The 23,558-nt window shown below is 42.4% G+C and overlaps 1 protein-coding gene across 1 annotated transcript in view; it reads right to left on the bottom strand.

The window, feature by feature from the left end:
* Nucleotides 1-23,558, bottom strand: part of LOC116973185 (NADP-dependent malic enzyme-like) — a 371,473-nt gene that overhangs the window by 219,482 nt on the left and 128,433 nt on the right. Inside the window, exons 2-3 of the mRNA XM_033021003.1 lie at nucleotides 19,465-19,598; nucleotides 12,714-12,863 (exon numbers count right to left, since the gene is read on the bottom strand). Of these exons, the coding sequence (XP_032876894.1) occupies nucleotides 12,714-12,863; nucleotides 19,465-19,598 (284 nt within the window). The remainder of the gene's footprint in view (nucleotides 1-12,713; nucleotides 12,864-19,464; nucleotides 19,599-23,558) is intronic.

Raw genomic sequence — 23,558 nt, forward strand, 5'->3', positions numbered from 1 at the left:
TACACCACATTGCACTTCTCACCCCCATCATCCCTATTCCCATCTCAAAGATAACTTTCAAAGCCATGAATAAAACACAAACACAGGGTTTTTTGCATCTGTCCTCGACAATTCTCACTAACTTCTACAGATGCACCGTAGAAAGCCTTTTATCAGGATGCATCACAGCTTGGTTTGGGAACAGCTCCATCCAAGACCGCAAGAAATTGCAGCAAATTGTAGACGCAGCCCAGGCAATCACACAAACCAACCTCCCTTCTATTCTCTCAATATATACCTCACGCAACCTCAGCAAAGCCAGCAGCATAGTCAAGGATGAACCGCACCCTGGCCACTGTCGCTTCTCCCCTCTTCCATCAGGCAAAAGGAATAGAAGTGTGAAAACGCACACCACCACATTCAGGGACAGTTTATTTCCAGCTGTTATCAGGTAACTGAATCATCCTGGGTGGCAGTCTGAACTGTGAGGAAAATGCTATGAGAATGCAGGGTGACTTGGACAGATTGGGTGAGTGGGCAGATGCATGGCAGATACAGTTTAATGTATATTTATAAATGTGAGGTTATCCACTTTGGTAACAAAAACAGGAAAGCAGATTATTATCTAAATGATGTCAAGTTGGGGTAAGGGGAAGTACAACGGGATATGGGGGTCCTTGTTCATCAGTCAATGAAAGTAGACATGCAGGTACAGGAGGCAGTGAACAAAGCGAATGGCGTTGGCCTTCATAACAAGAGGAGTTGAGTATAAGAGCAAAGAGGTCCTTCTGCAGTTGTATGAGACCACACATGGAGTATTGTGTGCAGTTTTGGTCCCCTAATGTGAGGAAGGACATTCTTGCTATTGAGGGATTGCAGCGTAGGTTTACAAGGTTAATTCCCGGGATGGCGGGACTGTCATATGCTGAGAGAACGGAGCGACTGGGCTTATATACTCTGGAGTTTAGAAGGATGAGAGGAGATCTTATTGAAACATTTAGGATTATTAAGGGTTTGGACACGCTAGAGGCAGGAAACATGTTCCCGATGTTGGGGGAGTCCAGAACCAGGGACCACAGTTTAAGAAGAAGGGGTAAGTCATTTAGAATGACAAGGAAACACTTTTTCACACAGAGAGTTGTGAGTCTGTGGAATTCTCTGCCTCAGCTGGCGGTGGAGGCAGGTTCTCTGGATACTTTCAAGAGAGAGCTAGATAAGGCTCTTAAAGATAGCAGAGTCAGGGGATATGGGGGGAAGGCAGGAACGGGGTATTGATTGGGGATGATCAGCCATGATCACATTGAATGGCGGTGCTGGCTCGAAGGGGCGAATGGCCTACTCGTGAACCTATTGTCTATTGTCTACACAACTAGAGAGCAGTGCTGGACTACTATCTACCTCTTTGGTGACCCTCGGACTATCCTTGATCAGACTTTGCTGGCTTTACCTTGCACTAAACGTTATTCCCTTATTGTATCTGTACACTGCAAATGGCTCGATTGTAATCATGTATTGTCGTTCTGCTGACTGGATAGCGCGCAACAAAGGCTTTTCACTGTACTTCGGTGCACGTGACAATAATAAACTAAAGTAAACTAAATCTGCCTATATTTTTATTATTTTGTTATTGTCACATGTACAGTGAAATGCTCAGTTTGAGGTAAAGTTTGAGATTTCCCGAATCTGGCCATAAAGATGTCACAGCGCCTTCTGTGCCACATTACCGTACCTGCCACTGAATCATCCATACAACCAATATAAAAGATCTATGTGAATATATATTTTGCAGATAAGCAGTGGTTAAGCAGGACGCTTCATTAAACCACTGCAACATTTCCAAATATTAACCAAACACAACTACCCAATAGCCCAGCCCATTGCAATTATGTGCTTTTCAGTGATTATACATTTTTGACCATATTCCATTCAATTCCCTAAAAATGCACGTCGAATACTTCTTACCTGGAAAAGCAATACATTTTCCTTGCGGATGAATCCCCAGTGATCACATTGCCTTGAATAAGAGGAAATGCTTCCTAACCTTTGAAAAAAAAGGTACTTGTACTCATTGTAAGGCTATTTTCAGAGGGTGATGTAAAGGTTCATTGGTTTGGGTGCAACAAACCAACGTGGAGATAGGATTGGCTAGAATACCAGAAAGAGCAGGATAAACAAAACACTGTCAGGATAGAACACTGTTATGAGCAAGTTGCAATAGAGACCAGTCCTGGATTGTCTGCTATTCGCAATTTATATATTAAAAGGTACAGCATGGGCAAATAGTCCAGTGACCTCTACTATAGGGTGATTGGAGTCCAAAAGAAGTCTTGGACATTTGACAGGGATAATTATGTCTAATTCAGTGACTTGGTAACCATACTCGAAGGACGATTAATTTTCCTTAAAGTTAATAGAGCATAGACTCCCAAAATTGATGCCTGGAGATGGGTCCAGCAGTTGTACCATTGTTAGTGGGATTTAGGCAATTATAAGGACACTTAGAAGGAACTGACAGTCTCTTGCCCACAGTAGGAGAATCAAGAATCAGAGAACATAGGATTAAGATGAGGGGGTAAGATTTAAAGTACCCTGAGGGGTAACTTTTCACACAAAGGGTGGTGGGTATATGGAACGAGCTGCCGGAAGAGGTAGTGAGGCAGGTACTATCGCAACAATTAAGAAACATTTAGAAGAGTACACGGTTATCACAGGTTTAAAGGGATATGGGCCAAACACAGACAGGTGAGACTAATGTAGCTGGGTCATGTTGGCCGGTTTGGGCAAGTTGGGAAGAAGGGACTGTTTCCACACTATCACTTTATAACTCTAAGAATATCTCCTCTGACTGAAGTCTAAAAATAAGGGCACACTCTAAGGATCAGGACGTCACTTAGGGAACAGATGGGGAAAAAAATGTTATTAGTCTTCCTTTGTACACTTTGTTTGAAATATTTTCTACTTTGAGGACTAAATGCTCAGTCATTGAGAATATTAAAGACAGAGATCATAAAGAATAGGAGTAGAATTAGGGCATTCGGCCCATCAAGTCTACTCCACCATTCAATCATGGCTGATCTGTCTCTCCCTCCGAACCCCATTCTCCTGCCTTTTCGCCATAACCTCTGACACCAGTACTAATCAATAATAATGTATCTATCTCTGCCTTAAAAATATCCACTGACGGCCTCTCAGCCTTCTGTGGCAAAGAATTCCACAGATTCACCACCCTCGGACTAAAGAAATTTCTCCTCATCTCCTTCCTAAAAGAACGTCCTTTAATTCTGAGGCTTTGACCTCTGGTCCGAGACTCTCCCACTAGTGGAAACATCCTCTCCACATCCACTCTATCCAAGCCTTTCACTATTCCAGATCAATAGACTTTTGGAAACTAAGAACCAATAGATTCAAGGACCGGACATGAATATAGATTATGGGTTAAAAATTCAGCTAAGATGTTTTTGAATGTCAAAGAAAGATCAAGAAAGCGGATGGCAGACACCTGATTTTTTTTTTCTTGTACTATTTAAAGGCTAGGTGTGTCAGAAAGTCAAACTGAGTCATTTCAGGCCAGTTCGCCTACTTTTAGATCAATACCTATATTATTGAAAGCTAAAGCTGTAAGAGGTTACAAATTCTAACCAAACCAAAACTTATTTAATTACATGCATTTTGAAAAATTATCGTTGTAAACATAATGTTTACCTAATTTGAGAGAAAACAAAGTTTCAAATTAGCCTCAGCTGTACAGAGTACAGACCATGAAACAGTAGTGGGAAATGCTGGTCATGATTCCTATTAAATCTGCAGGAAATTATTTTTCCAACAATACAGAATCCTTCATTTTCAGGCACGACAGCGCAGCAGATAAAGGCCAGTTCATTGCATTTTCACACCAGTTGGTCTCTATAATTGAGGGTGGGAGCAGAGGGCACGTAATCCCTCATCATAACTCCTCATAAAATAAAGATCAAACTTCAAACTGGTATGTTCTCGTTTAATCTCACTATTTTACTTCGGAGTCACGTGAGTGACTACGTGAAGCTTTTAAAGCTCTGTGATTTCAAACCGTGTAACAGTCCATGCTTCACTCACTGCCAAAGTCATCCAAAGGAGGAAGTATGTTATCGTAATCAAACATGAATCTGTTTATAAAACAATAATGGCATTTATTTGAAAACAATAACAAAGAAAATAATGCTCCCCCGGGCTTAAATTATATATTTGCAGAGTCTAAAATTCTCTCTGCAAATGAAACAGGTTGTACTAATGGCTTGTTGTAGAATGTTTGAAAAGTTCTTTCCATGGACCACCCCGCTCTTGCCAGGATGTGGTCCAATGGCACGTCCATTCTGTTAGCCGCCGACGTGGATGCTGCCCTGGTGGAGTGAGATGTGTAAATATCAGTATCCACTCCAGCAGCTCCCAATACCTGTTTGAGCCATCTAGAGATGGTTTGACTAGACACCCAACCATGTGGCTTTTTGTGGCTGACCCATTGTGCCTTTTCTCTCCCTCGGGAATCTTTGGTTGTGTTGATATATAGTAGTGGGTGAGTCATGACTCATAAACGGGGGTCAGATGGGTACGCCCGGAATTCCATAATGAATTCTGAAGTTATGACCATATTGTCCAGTCTGAGTAGGTAAAGGGACTGGACCCTTTGTGCTGAGACTAACGCCATCAGCATAGCCATTTTCAGGGTTAGCTGTTCCAGAGTGAGGGATCTGGCTGGTGGCCATCCCCTTAGGTATGTCAGGACAACGCTGACATCCCAGATCTTGGTGTACCTAGGTCTAGGGGGGTTTGAATTGAAGATCCCTGTCATTAATTTGGCTACCAGCGGATGAGACCCTATGGCCTGTTGTCCTGGTTCCTGCCTTAGATAGGCTGACAGTGCACTTCTAGCACAATTGATAGTGCTATAGCTCAGACCTTCATCATGGTGAAGGCTGGCCAGGAACTCCAGTACATTTGTTTTGGTGGTTGATCTGTAGGTTGTCCCTGTTCTCGAGCAGTACGTTTCCCATTTTCTGATACTGGAGAGATATTGTTTCTTGGTGGAAAGTCGGTGAGATGCTGTCATCGTCTCCATGGTCCTATTTGACAATCCCAGGTCCAGCAAAGGTCTTTTTAGAATCTGCAACCCAGTAGGTTTATTCTGTCATGGCATGGGTGACTTTCGCCTGATACAGGATGGATCAGTAGATCTGGTCCATTGGGAATGGTCATGGGTGGTTCAATGACCCTGTCAAGGACCACTGGGAACCATGGCTGTGTAGGCCAGTCGGGTACTACCAAAATGCCTGAAGCAGAGTCCATCTGTATTTTGCGTAGTACCCGACTGATGAGGCAGAAGGGGGGAAAAGCATAGAAAAAATAGTTCCCCCAGTTCAGCGAGAATGCATCCATCGCCGCTGCCTCAGGGTCTGGTTCCCAAGCGACATACATTGGTACCTGGTGATTCAGTCGGGATGCAAAGAGATCGATATCTGGTGTTCCATATTGCTTTGTAATTTCAGTAAATACTTTGGGGTTTAACATCCATTCGGTGTTATCATTGAACTTGCGTGACCTGGTGTCTGCCACTGTATTTAGCTTACCTGGTAGGTAAGTTGCTGAAAGCCAAATATGTTTGTCGACACACCATTGCCAGATTGTTTGACCAAATTATCACATGATATCGATTTTATCCTGCCCATATGGTTAATATAGGCCACCACTGTGGTATTGTCAATCTGCAAACGAACATGCAAATGGTGCATATTTGAACAATATGCTTAACCCATAGAACGCACCCAACATTTCCAAATAGTTTAAGCCCAGTGATGATTCTAGATTAGTCCATCTACCACCTATATTGGATATGGTATTAGTTGAGCTCCCCTTGAGCACTGGCATCTGTTTGTATTGTTAATGTTGGGTTATTGATAATGATGGGACTGGAACTATGCCAAATGTTCTCTTTCCACCATTGTAACTCTGATATTGCTTCGATAGGTAATTTCATGGTTCGGTCAAAGTGACCTGAATGTTGTTTTAACGCTTGCACCTTTGCTCTTTGTAAGTTTTGATAATGCAAAGGTCCAAACTGGGTAGCTGGAAATGCTGCTACTAATTTCCCAATTACTCTTGCCACTTGTCGAATGGTTGGTTGATTGTTAACCATTAATTTGTTACAGGTTTGTGCCAATTCTGCTGATTTTTCTTTTGGCAACGTTACAGACATGTGGACTGAGTTAATTGTGAATCCCAGATAGTCCATAGTTGTGGATGGCGTCAACTTAGATTTATCTGGATGTATATCCACGTCCTCGTGGCCTACCAGCGGGCTTGGAGCGCCGTTTCCTGGCGGGGACCGCCCAGCACCTCGGCCTCGGTGGCGGCACAGCGCTGGAGCGCTATCACGGAGCGGAGCGGGCGATGCCTTGCCTGGGTCGCCGCGCTGGATCGACGCGCTGGAGCTCCGGTGAGCTGAGACCGCCGTGTTCAACACCTCCGGGCTGCGGGTCTGCGGAGCGGAGCGGGCGGCGCCGATTTCAACATCGGGAGCCTGGGAGCTCCAAACCGGCGCGGCCTTGTCGGCTGCGGAAGCCGCGGTCTCCAGCTAGGAAGCGGCCGTTCCAGGTGGCCCAGCCGCTGAGAGGACTCTCCCGACGCCGGGGCAAGACCACCCGGTGAGAACGGCCAGGAACATCGGGCCTCCGTAGAGGCAATTGCGGTGGCCTCAATAGGCCTGACTTTGGGGTGAACTTGGGGTTGGGGACTGGACATTGTGCCTTCCCCCACAGTGGTATCCATTGTGGGGGGATGATTTTTTGTCTGTAAGGTAATCCTGTTAGTCTTTGTCCAAGATGGCTGCCGTGAAGGGAGAGTGGACGCTGGCGCGCTTTAGCTGCTGCTGCTCCCTCTTCACATTGTGTTTTTGATTTTTTGTTTTTGGACTGAATTCTGTTTTTAATTTGTGTTTCTGTGATGTCTTTATTATTTATTTTAATCTGATTATATGTTTTTATTCCTGTTAATCTCTGTAAGGTGTCCTTGAGATGTCTGAAAGATGCCCAAAAATAAAATTATTATTATTATTATATTTGATACGAATTCCAAAGGTGCATGTTTAGATTTCTCTATGATTCCCTTTGTATGTAACCTCACCAGTTCTGCTTGTCCCTCACGTTTTTCTTTTAGTGAGAGGGTAAATCCCCTTTGGGGTGCATGCTGAACTGGTGGCATATTTTCTTGAATAAATTCAATTTTATATCCTTGAATACTTTTTAGTATATAATTATCAAGTGTGATAGTGCTCCATGCTTCCAAAAACAGGTGTAGTCTCCCCCCTGTTAGCAAAATCCCCCCACCTTTTATGTACTGGTAGGAACCAGACCCACCTACATCCATTGTTATTGGTAGAGTGTTCACTTCTTCGGTTTCTGGTTCCTTGTCTGTCGGGGTGGTGCTGTTGGGTGGTGGCGCATTTTCGATGGGGCCCGCTCTGGGCCCTGTCCTAAAAAAGACTTCCGGGGATGGTATGCGGGCCCCGAGCTTTCACCAGTACCATGAAGTAGACGCCTACTGGTGGATGTGTAGGGGTACTGCCATCTGGGTTGCGTGGTTTTGCTCGTTCCGGGACCTGCCCTCATGAGACCAAATGCCTTGGATTCTTCATCCAGATCTTTGACTTGCTTTGGTAAGTCTTTGCCAAATAGCAGGATCTGAGGTTCTGAGGTCGGCGTTCTACACAGTCCTGCGAATTTTGGGTTGAGGGCAGGTCTTATGGCCTCCTTCCGGAGGTTGTTGATCTCATACTGTGTGTTGCACAGTAGAGCCAGGGTGTCCTGTTGGTTTGTTGTCATGTCAACCCCGTCCACGGAACGAGCATATGAAGTGATGGCCGACGTCAGGAGCTTCAGTATTTTTTGCAATTTAAGTTCTTGGGTTCTGATACCCTGCCCAATGTACCCCCAGATTTGACTATTAACGGCAGGCACATTGAGCGAAATGCAATTTTCGGGAGGCGTGTAAAGGTCCAACGCCTCATTGACTACCTGTTCTTGGAGTGGTTTAAAGGACAGGCAGTCAATGCTGGCTGCCAGTTTAGGCTGTAACGGCCGTCCCGCTCGCGGTGTTGCTGCGTAGCGGTTCACCACTCCCAGCAGCTCTTCCTGATCCTGTACCCCCAGCATACTCCCGTGTTCTTCAGCCAGTGACCCCTGTTCTTGACCAGCCCAGTCCTGATCGCCAACGTTCCCCTCTGCTGAGGGTGATGCGATGGCCAGTGCTTGATAGTGCACTGGAGCGGGAGTGCTTGTGCTCCCTTGGTGAGCTTGCCCCATCTCCCGGAGCAAGTCTCGTTGGAGCATTTGCTCCATGAGCCTTTCCATACGGCCCAAACGGCCACCTTTGCCGCTCTCAGGCGGTGAGTCTTCCGCACCGGACTCATCCGAGTAAACCGGCCGGTCCGACTTCCGTTTAGCCTTGCTTCCAGCCCGCTGCGGTTGTTCGAGCTGTGCTAGTGGCGCTGGGCTTGGCTCGGAAATGTTGTCGGTGACTGAGGACCGCAGTGTGTGCGGTCCAGGTGCCGCCGGTCGCCCCCCACTGCTGGGACCCTCCTGGTCCATTGCAGTCGGATGGGATACGACCTTCCTTGGTTGTTTTCCCTTGTTCATGTTCCTGTTGAAGTAAAGCAGAACAAGGGTTCCAAAACACGAACTCAGAGAAAGTTTACTTACCTGGAGGTCCCGTTTTTAAACGTTGCGGGAGAGCTCGTACTCCCGTCCGTCGCTGTTGCACTGCGTGAGACGCTATGTCGCGCATGCGTGCTGACGGGGTCTTCACGTAGTCACTCACATGACTCCGAAGTAAAATTATATATTACTCCAGTAGCACATGTTCTAAACCCCTTAATTGGAACATCCTCTGTGCAGTCAAACAAATAAAAATGAAATGTTCCTTCGAATGTTTAAAAATTGGGCCTAAAAACTGCAGTGTAGAAAGAACGAAAATCCTAACTACTGACTTGAGAAGGATTCTTCTCAAATCTGCTCAAATCTGTACCATTGTAAAATTTCCACAATACCCAACTTTTACAATGTACAGTTATAACGTTTCCAAACTATTCGGGAATTGGAATAGAATTTTATAGAAAATTCTTCCTTTCAATGTTACGAGCAATAAACTGGAAAAGCCACTATAAAGTCAAGGATGGTGCAGTGGTAATGCTGCTACTGCACAGCTTCAACAGACCAGGTTTGATTCTAACAGCCATTGCTGTCTGCGTTCAGTGGGCACATTCTCCCTGTGACCCCATAGGTTTCCGCTAGATGCTCCGGTTTCCTCCTCCATCCAAACACACGGTGGCGCAGCGGTAGAGTTGCTGCCTTACAGCGCCAGAGACCCGGGTAAGATCCTGACTACGTACCAAGTTTGTACGTTCTCTCCGTGACCTGCGTGTGATTTCTCCAGGATCTCGTTTCCACCCACATTCCAAAGACGTACAGGTATGTAGGCTATTTGGCTTGGGGAAAAATGTAATTTGTCCCTAGTGTGTGTAGGAGAATGTAGGAGAATCGCTAGGCCGAAGGGCCTGTTTCCGCACTGTATCCAAACAAAATTAAACTCTGTTATATTTATTGGCTGCTGGAAGTTGCCCCAATGTGGATGCGTGGCAGGAATTGGGAAGTTACAAAGTATTTAAAAAAAAGGAACAGTTGATGCTGGTTTATACTAAAGATAGACACAAAAGGCTGGAGCAACTCAGTGAGTCAGGCAGCATCTCTGGAGTAAATGAGCAGTGACATTTCTGGTCGGGATCTTTCTTCAATCTGATTCAGCTTATATTTTAAATGCTACTCAGGTAGGTGTGTCAGAAACACAAACAGAATCATTTCAGAGCAGGTCACCTACTTTGAGATCAATTGAAAGCTGAGGCTAAGAGGTTTCAAATTATAACAAACCAAAACCTATTTCATTCTTCAGTCTGAAGAAGGGTCCCGACCCAAAATGTCACCCCCCCCCCCCCCCCATTTTTTCCAGTGATGCTGTCTCACCTGCTGAGTTACCCCAGCATTTTGTGTCTATCTTAGGAATTGGGAAGTTGATGGGCATGTGAGAAAGTAAAAGTTGCAAGCAGGTAAAAATGGGGGAAATATAACTCATAATAGTGCTAAGAGCAAGGTATTTGATGGGCTGAAAAGCCTCCTTTGTCGTACGGAACTACAAAGAAATCAATGAGTACAAAGGGTCAACAATGCAGATGTCCAAGCGTTCTGGATGCCATTCCTCGCCGTCAACCTTAGCGATATCATTCACAGCATTGGGAAAAATGGAATCGTCATAATTACAACCAACCTCAGGCTATCTCTTTGGCATCTATCTCAAATGACAATTCTTTACACTACAGTGATCAACAGCCAATTCAGCTCATAATTAATGATGGACAACATCTGCAATAAATCCCTGTGCGATCCACAATTGCAGCGCTAATTCTTCGATGGTGTGGAGTCCAATTTGGCCATCACATGTTAGGAAAATGAAAGAGATCCCAAAGCACTGATTGACTCCCACTCACACTGCTACTGTAACAGAAATTGCACAACACAGAGGCATTGTCTGACAAAATGCAGAATGATTTTTCAAAAAACAGACAAGATGAAAGGTAATTTCTTCAAAGCATATTTATATGCATATTGTAACTCATTTGTCTGTTCACAATGTTACCAGGAGCAGTTTGCAGATGTGCTGGGAGGCATCCTGTTCAGTATTTGTCTCTTTGCTACATCTCAGGGGGGAAAGGACAGAAATTAAAACTTCCTCTATGCTATGGTCAGGATAGCATTGATGCAAGCGACAAAGTTTAAGCAAGTTGGGGTATTTGGATACCATAGGAATACTTTTATCTTGCCATAGGTTCATAAGTTACAGGAGCAAAATTTGGCCATTCGGCCCATCATTTCTACTCCGCCATTCAATGGTGGCTGATCCATCTTTCCCTCTCAACCCCATTTTCCAGCCTTCTCCCCATAACCTCTGAGACCCGTGCTAATCAAGAAACTATCCAACTCCGCCTTAAAAATATCCATTGACTTGGTCTCCACAGCCTTAAACAATAGACAATAGGTGCAATTCAGCCCTTCAAGCCAACACCGCCATTCACAGTGATCATGGCTGATCATCCACAATCAGTACCCTGTTCCTGCCTTCTCCCATATCCCCTGACTCTGATATCTTTAAGAGCCCTATCTAACTCTCTCTTGAAAGCATCCAGAGAATTGGCCTCCACTGCCTTTTACTGCAGAGAATTCCACAGATTCACAACCCTCTGTGTGAAAAAGTTTTTCCTCATCTCCGTTCTAAATGGTTTACCCCTTATTCTTAAACTGTGGCCCCTGGTTCTGGACTACCCCAACATCGGGAACATGTTTCCTGCCTCTAGCGTGTCCAAACCCTTAATAATCTTATATGTTTCAATAAGATATCCTCTCATCCTTCTAAATTTTAGAGTAAACAAGCCACTCCATTCTACCAACATATGACAGTCCCGCCATCCCGGGAATTAACCTCGTGAACCTACGCTGCACTCCCGCAATAGCAAGAATGTCCTTCCTCAAATTGGAAGATCAAAACTGCACACAATACTCCAGGTGTGGTCTCACTAGGGCCCTGTACTTCTTTATAGGAACTTTTTGTTCCTATACTCAACTCCTCTCGTTATGAAGGCCAACATGCAATTCACTTTCCTCACTGCCTGCTGTACCTGCATACTTACCTTCAGTGACTGATGTACAAGGACCCCCAGATCTCGTTGTACTTCCCCTTTTCCCAACTTGACACCATTCAGATAATAATCTGCCTACCTGTTTTTGCCACCAAAGTGGATAACCACATTAACCTGCATCTGCCATGTATCTGCCCACTCATCCAACCTGTCCAAGTCACCCTGCATCCTCATAGCATCCTCCTTACAGTTCACATTGCCACCCAGCTTTGTGTCATCTGTAAATTTGCTAATGTTACTTTTAATCCCTTCATCTTAATCATGAATGTATATTGTGCATTCTGTGACAATCACGCAGTGATGATCCTGGCAAGATGCTGGTGCAAATAAACTGCCCATGTCTCAGTCAGAATCTTTTTTCTGCCATGTGGCAAGTAATTGAGGCGCAGCAGGGTTTGGCTTCAGGAGGGGAAATTTATGAATGCAGCGGTGCCTTGTACGTAATGCATCTGTGGATTTCAGACTAACATATGGTGACCTGGATTGATTCACTAACATAAAATTCACCAGTCTCCTCTTCAACACACGATCCGTGCAAAGCGGGTTTATGCCAGAGTGCTTGTTCACTAAATCGTGTTTTCTGATCATTTTGACAGAGTGAAACAACCATTTGAATCTTCTACTGCACAATGAGCAGCATCCACACTTAATACTAAAATGCATCTGCCTTTTATGTATGTATTCAATTCAAGGATACTTATTGTCACATGTACCTAAGTACAGTGAAATTCTTTGTTTCACATACAACCCGGTAAAATCATACAGAAGACCTCACCTAGGCAGGACACAAAGAGATGCCATGTTTATAACACTGACATGTAGGTTAAAGAATTAATAATCCATGTGATCAACACATATACAACTGTGAATATTGCCATAATTGTGAATTACATCAAATGATAGACTTCAGTCAGCATGGATTCACTGCAACACAAATCTGTTACAAAAGATACAGGTAATTTACCTTGGTCTGCGAAATGCAAGTCCATATTGTTGGCAAGCCAGGCCTACAGTAGGTGTGTAAACTATTGGCATGAATCTCTCAATATCCGATAGAAGTACTTTGTAGAAAAGCTTTTCATTTCGGTCTTGAAGGGCCATGAGAAAAATGTACCTTAAGCAAGAGAATGTACAAAATTAAAATCAAAATCATAGCAAGCAATCAGACCGAAGAAGGGTCCTGACCCAAAACGTCACCCACACCCATGTTTTCCAGAGATGCTGTCTGACTCATTGAGTAACTTCAGCACTTTGTGTCTTTCCTTGGTAAACCAACATTTGCAATTCTTTGTCTCTTCATCATTTAATTTGCATCTTTTGAGTGCAAAGCTTTTTTTAATAACACAGGGAGAAAACAGCAAATGTTGGAAATAAGCAGATCAGACACTCTTTGGAAAGAGGTAGAATTCATAAATTAGAATTCAAAGACCTAATACAAGATCACAATGCAACATCAATCTGAAACAAAAACTGTTTCTCTTTCCCTGATCTGCCACACATTTCCATAATTTTCTGTATGTATGTCCGATTCCCAGCCTCTGTGGTTTCTGATTTTCGTACATGGCAATATTCTGCATTTCCATGCGATTGTGATTGTGAAGTTAAAAATTCTGAATCAAATAGATTACACACTTGTTTATCCTTTGAGTAAAATATGTTTGTTCAAATTACCTATAAATTAGATGTCTTTGCTAGATGCAACATTTTATAGTGTTCTGTCCATTTCCCCTTTGTATTCAATGGAAAGTTGCAATATTACAAAAGCCCAGAAACCAGATAAGTTCAGTTCTCAATTTCTCATCGAGGCACCAATGGATCCTCAACTGAAATGGGAGTGCGGGAAACAGACAGAACCATCGAAGGCCATTTTTAAAATAAATTCATTCTGATGAGAACTCATTGACGTTAATTGTTAAAAACACTGGAAACAGTTAGGTGGTCAGGGAACACTTATGGTCGAAGAATCAGAGCTGACATTTTAAGTAATTGATTTCTTATTGGAACTTTGACCCAACCAAGTGTTCACCATTGCAGTTGTTTTTTTCCTTTCTTTACCCAAAACATTAACTCTGTTTCTCTCTTCAGAAACGCTGCCTAACTTGATGAGAATTTCCAGAATTTAAATTTCTTTTTTACAAGTGGTTTAAAAATATCTAGCCAGGTTTTTTCCCCCCACGTCGGATGGTGTGATGCTTCATTCCTGTAAATGGAAACTAACTACTCCCAATGGATTTTCTCCCCCTTTTACTAAATTCAGTAGGCGCTTAACAAGATATGTTTGAAATTGACAATGGAAATGAGCCAACTTGAACCATGGTTATCTAGCCATGAAATCAAGGAGAGAGCAATCCAAGTGAGAGAATGTAAATCTAGTGCAGACATATTCCACCCCCTTCCTCCCTGTCATGTCTGGGCACGGAATGTAATATATGTAATATAAATATATGTGTATTTTATATTTCCAAGAGTGTTGAATAGTTATCCAAGAGTGTTGAAATTGATATAATCAAAACCTTTTAAACACAATAGCATATGCTGAAATTTATTGTGCCAGAATGCAATCTGAGATTACCGGGGTAGTTCTTTATCTGAGATAATCATTAAAGTTAGAGTAATACAGCACAGAAATATCCCAATGTCCATATTAACCTTTCTGTCCATGTACACTGATCACATTTGCCTGCACCACTACCGATCCTTCTATCTGTAGGCTATTTAAATTTCTGTCAAAATGTCTCTTAAATGTTGTAACTGTATGGAATTCCACCACGTCCTCTAGCAATGAGTTCCACTAACACTAAAAAAAACATCCCTCAGATCCCCTTTAAAATTTCTTTCTCTCACCTTAAAGCTATACCCTTGTTATTAATACCCCTATTATGGGGGGGGGGGGAAAGTATTTGATTATCCACCCTATCTATGCCTTTTGTAAATTTATATACCACTTTCAGCGCAGCCTACACAAAGGCTCTGTAGGGGAAGACCACAGTCTTGGGTCCTTCCGCTGCTGTAAGCAGAGTCCAGTGGGAACACCCCTCAAACAAGGGAAGGGATACCACTGATTAAAAGGTAGAAGGGGACACTACCGAGAACGTCGTTATTGACCTATTATCACTAAGAATGTCTGAAAAATGTTTGCAGTTTTTGTTTTGTATTAATTATTATTCTGAATAAAGTTTACTTTTGAAATAAAAAAAGATATACCTTTATCATGTCAGCCTCCTTGACTCAAAGGAAAATAAACCCATGCTGCCTCAACACTCTCCATAACAAATATTTTACAGTCAAGGCTACATCCTGGTGAATCTCTGCACTCTCTCCAGTGCCAATGTAATGCTGAGGCTCCATAAGGTGCTGGTCAGGGCCGCATTTGGAATATTGTGAGCAATTTTGGGCGCCTTATCTGAGGAAGGATGTATTGGCTCTGGAGAGAGTCCAGAGGAGGTTTCCAAGAATTATCCCAGGAATGAGTGGGTTAATATATGATGAGCGTTTGACGTCACTGGGCCTGTACTCACTGGAGTTTAGAAGGATGAGTGGGTACCTTATTGAAACTTACCGAATAGTGAAAGGTTTGGATAGAGTAGATGTGGGGAGCATGTTTCCACTAGTGGGAGAGCCTCAAAATTAAAGGACATTCCTTTAGGAAGGAGATAAGGAGGAATTTCTTTAGTCAGAGTGTGGTGAATCTGTGGAATACTTTGCCACAGAAGGCTGTGGAGGCCGTCAATGGATATTTTTAGGCAGAGATAGATGGATTCTTGATTAGCACGGGTGTCAAGGGTTATGGGGAGAAGGCAGTTGAATGGAGTTAGGCGAAAGAGATAGATCAGCCATGATTGGATGGCGGAGTAGACTTGATGGGCCAAATGGACTAATTCTGCTTCTATCACATATGACCGTATAACCAATCTGTATAATTAACTTGTACAACCTTCTTTAAGCAGGAGGGAAAAGGCAGAACTGAATTCCAATCAGTTCAGCATTCACGGAATATAACCATATAACCATATAACAATTACAGCACGGAAACAGGCCATCTCGACCCTTCTAGTCCGTGCCGAACACATAATCTCCCCTAGTCCCATATACCTGCGCTCAGACCATAACCCTCCATTCCTTTCCCATCCATATAACTATCCAATTTATTTTTAAATGATAAAAACGAACCTGCCTCCACCACCTTCACTGGAAGCTCATTCCACACAGCTACCACTCTCTGAGTAAAGAAGTTCCCCCTCATGTTACCCCTAAACTTCAGTCCCTTAATTCTCAAGTCATGTCCCCTTGTTTGAATCTTCCCTACTCTCAGTGGGAAAAGCTTTTCCACGTCAACTCTGTCTATCCCTCTCATCATTTTAAAAACCTCTATCAAGTCCCCCCTTAACCTTCTGCGCTTCAAAGAATAAAGCCCTAACTTGTTCAACCTTTCTCTGTAACTTAGTTGCTGAAACCCAGGCAACATTCTAGTAAATCTCCTCTGTACTCTCTCTATTTTGTTGACATCCTTCCTATAATTAGGCGACCAAAATTGTACACCATACTCCAGAATTGGCCTCACCAATGCCTTGTACAATTTTAACATTACATCCCAACTTCTATACTCAATGCTCTGATTTATAAAGGCCAGCACACCAAAAGCTTTCTTTTTTGATAAGTAAAACACAAAATGCCAACTCCAGCACACCAATTGCCCTTTGTTCTTGAATTTTGCAACTGATGGCCACCAATTCATCAATTTGCTTTCCTCTTTTTTTATTGGAAACAATGACATCAATATTACTTGGAATATGTTTATCGGTTCCAATGAATTTCTTAAACTAATTTTCCTAAGATATTTGAATATCTGTCTTTGAATATAATTTATAATACACACAATTTCATATTTTAAAATGAAATGCTACAATAACCATTTCCAGAAGATAGACACAAAGTGTTGGAGTAACTCAGTGGGTCAGGCAGCTTCTTTGGAGTAAAGGTATGGGTGACGGTACGGGTCAGGACCCATCTTCTGACATTCTGAAGAAGGGTCCCAACCCGTAATGTCACCCATACATTTTCTCCAGAGATTCCCTCTGACCAGCTGAGTTACTCCAGCACTTTGTGTCTATCTTCGGTATAAACTAGCATCTGCAGTTCCTTTTTGCGCAATAACTATTTCCTGAATGCTTAACGTAACTACAGAAATTCTATCAGAGTTGGCTTGCCTTCTACCCCCAGCTCTTACATTGATACATCTCCCACTCTAATCACACCACATCACAAATAGATTGCAGGCAAACAACTTCAGCCATTTAGCATTATTGAAACACAACAGAGCAACATTTGAAAACTATCACTTCAATCGCAGCAACTGATCAAAAATTACATTCTGCTACCAGACTTTAATTCCAAGCTCAAGATAAATTTGATATTCTAAAATCTAATGTGCATTTAGCACAATTCAAAGGTCACAAGTGACTTTGAAGTGACATAAGGAAAGTGCTGAAAATGTGCACCTGGGTCTCATAAACAATGGTAGACATTTAAAATGTCCTCAGCATATCTCAATTCAATGGGATGTCCACCAACTAAACAAAAAGTCTGGATTTTACGCGAACAAACCCAAGGCTGTATTTACAATTATTGCCACAATACATTTACTTTATAGGGCATCTGAGAAGATTCAGCATGCCCATGAAGATACTATCGAACTTCTACAGATGTTCTACATAAAGTATTCTATTGGGATGCATCATTGCCTTGTGTGGTAATTACTTTACTCTTGGCCATCTCAACCTGCAGAGAGTGGTGAACACAGCCCAATCCACACAGGCTTGTCACTTCCATTCATTCAGTCCAACTTCATGGTGCGCTGCATCAGGATCTTATGACCAGCTTCTTCCCCATGGATATTGGATTCCTGAACCAATCACTTCTTTTACACACCCTTCCCAGAGGTACTGCCATGTACCCTTGGTTATTCTGTTGTTTCACTTTAGTACTTTTTTTACACTACTTTACACGATTGCATGACAACCTGTGCACCATTTGCTATTTTGCTCCAGTTACTAAATTTATTATTGCATCTTTCATTATCATGCATTCCCTGTACTCTGAGCTTCATGCGAGCAAGGAATTTCATTGCATCCTGGTGTTTCTGACAATAATATAATCTGATTTTTAGAGAAGGTCATAAAATATCATAAGCCTTGGGGATATTCATTTTGCATTGAGGCTCATTGGAATCCCAGTGCAACAGAAAATCAATGAAATGCATGATTAACTACCATTTTGTGCCAAGATAAAATTGCTTCACAACTCACAACTCTTTATCACCCATGTTTTTTCAACTATAGCCTTTGTCCAACAAGCTGCATCCGCAGTTCCTTGTTATTCTATCTTTATTCTTCATCCCATCCACTCTTCATCCCATCCACTCTTTATGCCACTGTTAGAATAGTTCTCTTTCAAACAACAACCTTTCAAACCGAAAGACATAGTGTAAAAAATTCTCATTTCTGGTATGTGCCAAAACAGCACATGTGTCACCAGCAGAGAGGAATTTGAGAGAACTACATTGTGTGGGCTAACAATTTAAGTCAACAGTATCACCGATTTCTTTGCAAGATGGTTGAAAGGAAACCAGAAGTTTCCAGTTGCACGCACTCATGCCTGAACTTTGAAATGTCAGGTACAGATAATCTATACACAGCTGTTTTCATGCTAGCCTTCCCTTACATTCCATTCCTGTTTGATATCCATTAAGTTCAATTAGTTTCACAGCATCTGCATTCAATGCTACATATTGTTTACTGAGATTCACAAATGCACATTTCCAATGGTTTTTTTGGTTTCGGCTAATGGAGCATTTGGCAGTCATGATTTCGAGCAAGGAGAACATCTGCATTTACAGCCGTCTCTGAAGGATTCGCATTTTGTGATGAAATTCAATCTATTTAAATACCGAACAATTAATGCCAAACACATTTTGCGAAAGCTGAACCCATCTCATGGGTGCAGTACTTTTTTCTGCTACTTTGAAACACGAGAACATAGAATGTAAAAGAGTGCAGCACAAGAACTGGCCCTTCGGCTCACATTATCTGTGCCGAACGTGATGCCAAGATAATTTCTTATCTAACTGCACACAAACCATATCCCCCCCATTCCCTGCATATCCATATGCCTATCCAGTACTTCTAAATGTCACTATCGTATCTGCCTCAACTACCATCCCCAGCAGCACATTCCATGTAATCACCAGCCTCAATGTAAAGTTTATATATTTTTAAAATCTTTCCCCTCTCACCTTAAAGCTATGCCCTTTAGCATTTTATTTTCCCATTCTGACTGTCTACCCTGTCTGTCCATCAGCCCCCCCCCCCCCTTAATCTCCAGTGTTCCAGAGAAAATAATCCAAGTCTGTCCAACCTCTAGCTGGAGTTAATTTCCCCCAATCCAGACATCATTATGGTAACATTTAGTCATTGGTATTTCTATCTTCACCACAGGTTGTTGCATGTGGTCTTCTTGCTATTTTTTTCCATAATCAGTTTATTAAATAGCCTTTTAATATACGTATTCTTAGTAAATGAAAGGATATTAAGACTAGAACAATATTCAGATGTTAGAACAATGTATACAGCCCAGCTTTAAAAAAACATAGATTGCCATTTCACTTTAGGCAAGGCATTCTTTCAAAAGTTAAATATAATTTTTTTTATTCATCTTACCGTTCAAAGTCATCTTTCGTCATTTCATAGTTCCTCAGCACTCGTAGGACCTGAATATCCTGGCTGATAACACTTGGAGGTAATAAGCCATGGATGCCCAATTGCAGCCTCTCCTCCAAAGTAAAGGCCATGCCCTGTAAGGACAAACAAAAGGACAATACACTTTGAAATTATTACCTTCACTATAAATATTATTAACTCTTAAATGCCAGATGACAAAACTAATCAAAAATTGGCAAACACTTTCCAAAAGGGACTTGGGCAACATTGAAAGTCTGACAGTAGAAACAAGGAACTGCAGGTGCTGGTTTACATTTTTTTTTAAATGACACAAAGTGCTGGAGTGCCTCAGGAGGTCAGCCATCTTCTCTGGAGAACGTAGAAAGGTATGTTTCGGGTTGGGCCCATCTTCAAACTGATATATGGATATGGGTACCTGAATGTCTGACAACTGAAAATCAATTTAAATTCAGTTTGGACCTCTTGAATGCACAAAATGACCCTTTGTGCCACAAGCTGTGGATGTGACCAACATTCACTAAACTGGAATTAAATGAACAGATGTACACAAAGCCTTTTAGTGGTAATGGGTCGGGTGGGGAGAAAAGATAGCGAGTGGGATGGGAAGGGATGGAGATGACAACCTTTGATGACATAATAAACTTAGGGGGGAAGTCAGTACTCTCCTTACTTGCAAAAAATTAATTAAGTAGCTTAAATTGTCCAATATATCATGTCCCAATGCACAGAATAAATTAGTGTTTATTAAAAAATGTTGCAGTTTTCATTCCAATGAATATGTTTCCGAAAGGGAGAGGTGGGGGGGGAATGCTGAGACATGACAAGGGTGGGGGTTGGGGTCAGGGTGAGGGTAAACGCAAATTGGAAGAAATGCACCTCATTTTTCGCTTTCATAATTCCAGGTGCGGCAGAGGTTCACCTGCACCTCCTCCAACCTCATCTATTGCATCCGCTGCTCTAGGTGGCAGCTGCTCTATATTGGTGAGACCACGCGGAGGCTTGGCGATCGCTTCGCCCAACACCTCCACTCAGTTCGCAATAACCAACCTGATCTCCCGGTAGCTCAGCACTTCAACTCCCCCTCCCATTCCGAATCCAACCTTTCTGTCCTGGGCCTCCTCCATGGCCAGAGTGAGTCCCACCGTAAAATGGAGGAGCACCACCTAATATTTTGCTTGTGTAGTTTACACCCCAGCAGTATGAACATTGACTTCTCCAATTTCAGGTAGTCCTTAGTTTCTCCCTCTTTCCCCTCCCCTTCCCAACTCTCCCACAGCCCACTGTCTCCACCTCTTCCTTTCTTCTTCCCGCCCCCCCCCAACCTCACATCAGTCTGAAGAAGAATCTCGACCCGAAACATCACCTATTCCTTCGCTCCATAGATGCTGCCTCACCCGCTGAGTTACTCCAGCATTTTTGTCTACCTTCATATTTTGCTTGGGAGCCGTGCATCCCCTCTCTCCATCCGTCCCCCACCATAGTCGTCGTACTAGTTTCACTGTCATCCTGTTGAGTATCACTGTCTGTATAACTCGTAATCTCCTAGCCCACAGCCAACAATGGACCATTATGGGCTCCACATTTCCTTGATCATTGTTACTCATTGCATATCTTTCATTCAATTGTTCTATATCTCTCTTTATCACCGTCTATCTCTTGTTTCCCCTTTCCCCTAATTCTCAATCTGAAGAAGGGTCTCGACCCGAAACGTCAATTATACCTTTTCTCCAGAGATGCTACCTGACCCGCTTAGTTACTCCAGCTTTTTGTGTCCATTTCTTGCTTTCCCACAACTATCAGGTTCTTTAGCCAGCCCACACGACCCTAATCCTACCTAATTAAACGGAACATTAAGGATCACCTCTTGCTCTGTCCTCGACTTGTTTTCTGAAATTTATGTTTCGCACTTGTTGCCCCCCCCCCCCCCCCCCCCCCCCCCCCCCCCCCTCCCAACACAAATAGTATTTTTATTTTCACTATCTTGCAAAATATACATAGAAACACAGAAAATAGGTGCAGGAGGAGGCCATCCGGCCCTTCGAGCCAGCACCGCGATTCATTGCGATCATGGCTGAGCGGTCCCAATCAATAACCCATGACTGCCTTCTCCCCATATCCCTTGATTCCACTAGCCCCGAGAGCTCTATCTATACGTGCAATGTATGTACAATTTATATTTGCATGTGTAGTCTCAGATAATGTGCCTGTAACCCTGTTGCAAGACAGTTTTCATTGTACCTATATCTCACCATACCATTAAAACTCGATTTACTTGAAACAGTCCTCCAGCAAAAATGTAAAAATATTGCTATTTGGCTCTGGTCACTGCGTCAGTTTGAGATCCAACATTCCTCGTCCCCTCGGATATCAAGGTCTGTCACCTCTCTGATCAGCTGGCCTGCTGGCACCTTGTCAAACAACTCACACAAATCCATGTACTCTACAAGAAACATGCTAACTTCATCAACCTGCCTTTATTTTCTTGCCAAAAAACCGAAATAAATGAGATATGACATTCTCAAACCGCTCAACGCTGACTATGCTTGATAAGATGCCATCGTAAAACATGGAAAATTCACTCAAAACTTGTCAGCGTTTTCCTGCTTTGGGATTATTAATATGCAATTTCGCAGTTCAGCACACTATGCAATATTTCAGTGGCATACAGAGCTGATGTTGATCAATATTTCACTTGCCTGGCCATTCATCCCAGTCATGGATATCCTTCATAGAATATTCTAATAAATCATTATGGGAGGTAAATCTAAAAAGATAGAAGGAAGGTGTCCAAAATCATCTCCTGGGGGACAATTAATAGATTTTCTAAATTGAAAGCAGCATAGTAGGTCTCTACATCACAAAGTAGATTCTAAATCACAAATGCAAACAGTTTATCAAAACATTATTAAAAAGCTGGAAAACTAATGAAATACAAATGAAATAGTGAAGATACTCAAGATCAAGTTATCTTGTACTTCATATAAACTAGAAACGGCCATGTTTAGGCAAATATTGTGTTTTTATTATTTGAAAGGAACATTGTGCTCAATTATTTTTCACTTGGAAAAACTCCCAAAAGAAAAGTTAAAAAGCTCATACAAGTAAGTGAACGGGCATGTGCAGAATATGATGTTGATGATCTTAAGGAAAATAATATAGTCTCCCTACACATTAAAAATAATTCTTATTTATGTTTCATTTATTCTATAACACTAACAAAAAAAATCTCCAGTTATATTACTGATTTCCCTTCCAAAATGCATCTGCAGGGAACAGTTTCTTAGCACCCTGATGTGCTAGATCGTCAGCTACCACCATCATCTATCGCAACAAGTGATGGCTCCCACTGATTATCGCCGGAAGCTTGCATCCTTTTCAGGACGGACGATGACAGCGATGTCAACATTTGAAACATGGAAGATGGACACAGAAGAAGAAGAAGAAGAAGCCAGTGACTGCCAGCTCCCTGTAACTTCCTTCAAGGCAGCACTGGATTTAATTCACAATTTGCTTTCTCAACTCTGAACTATTTTAAACTAAGTCAGCCATGTATGTTTCAACGCTTGACATAAATGTGCAGAGAATTGACATTTATATCATTTCTCTGGTCATTGTTTAAGAATACTGTATATACAGAGACAAAGACAACGACCAAGATAGAGAACATGACGCTCCTACCCATAACACGCAGAACAACCCATTATTTCTCGCATTTTCTGCCTTTATCTCAACAGCAACTCAGATTTTCTATTTTACGACAGATTTTAATTGTGACAATTGGATTACACATTGGCATCTGGAAGCAAGTACAATTTACACTATGTGTGTAGACAGGAACTGCAGATGCTGGTATATACCAAAGATATACCGCAGAGATGCTCCCTGACCCGCTGAGATACTCCAGCGCTTTGCGTCTATCTATGATTTACACTAAACAGGCACTGGAAAGGGATAGCAGCACAGATTACTAATACATGAAGATAGCAGAAATGCATGTTCAAGAGGGGAAAGTGGGGGAAAATAACTGTCCCACAAATCGAAAAAATAGTCATCCTGACTTTCTGAACTACTTT

Source organism: Amblyraja radiata, chromosome 5, assembly GCF_010909765.2.
Source record: "Amblyraja radiata isolate CabotCenter1 chromosome 5, sAmbRad1.1.pri, whole genome shotgun sequence".
Taxonomy (NCBI): domain Eukaryota; kingdom Metazoa; phylum Chordata; class Chondrichthyes; order Rajiformes; family Rajidae; genus Amblyraja; species Amblyraja radiata.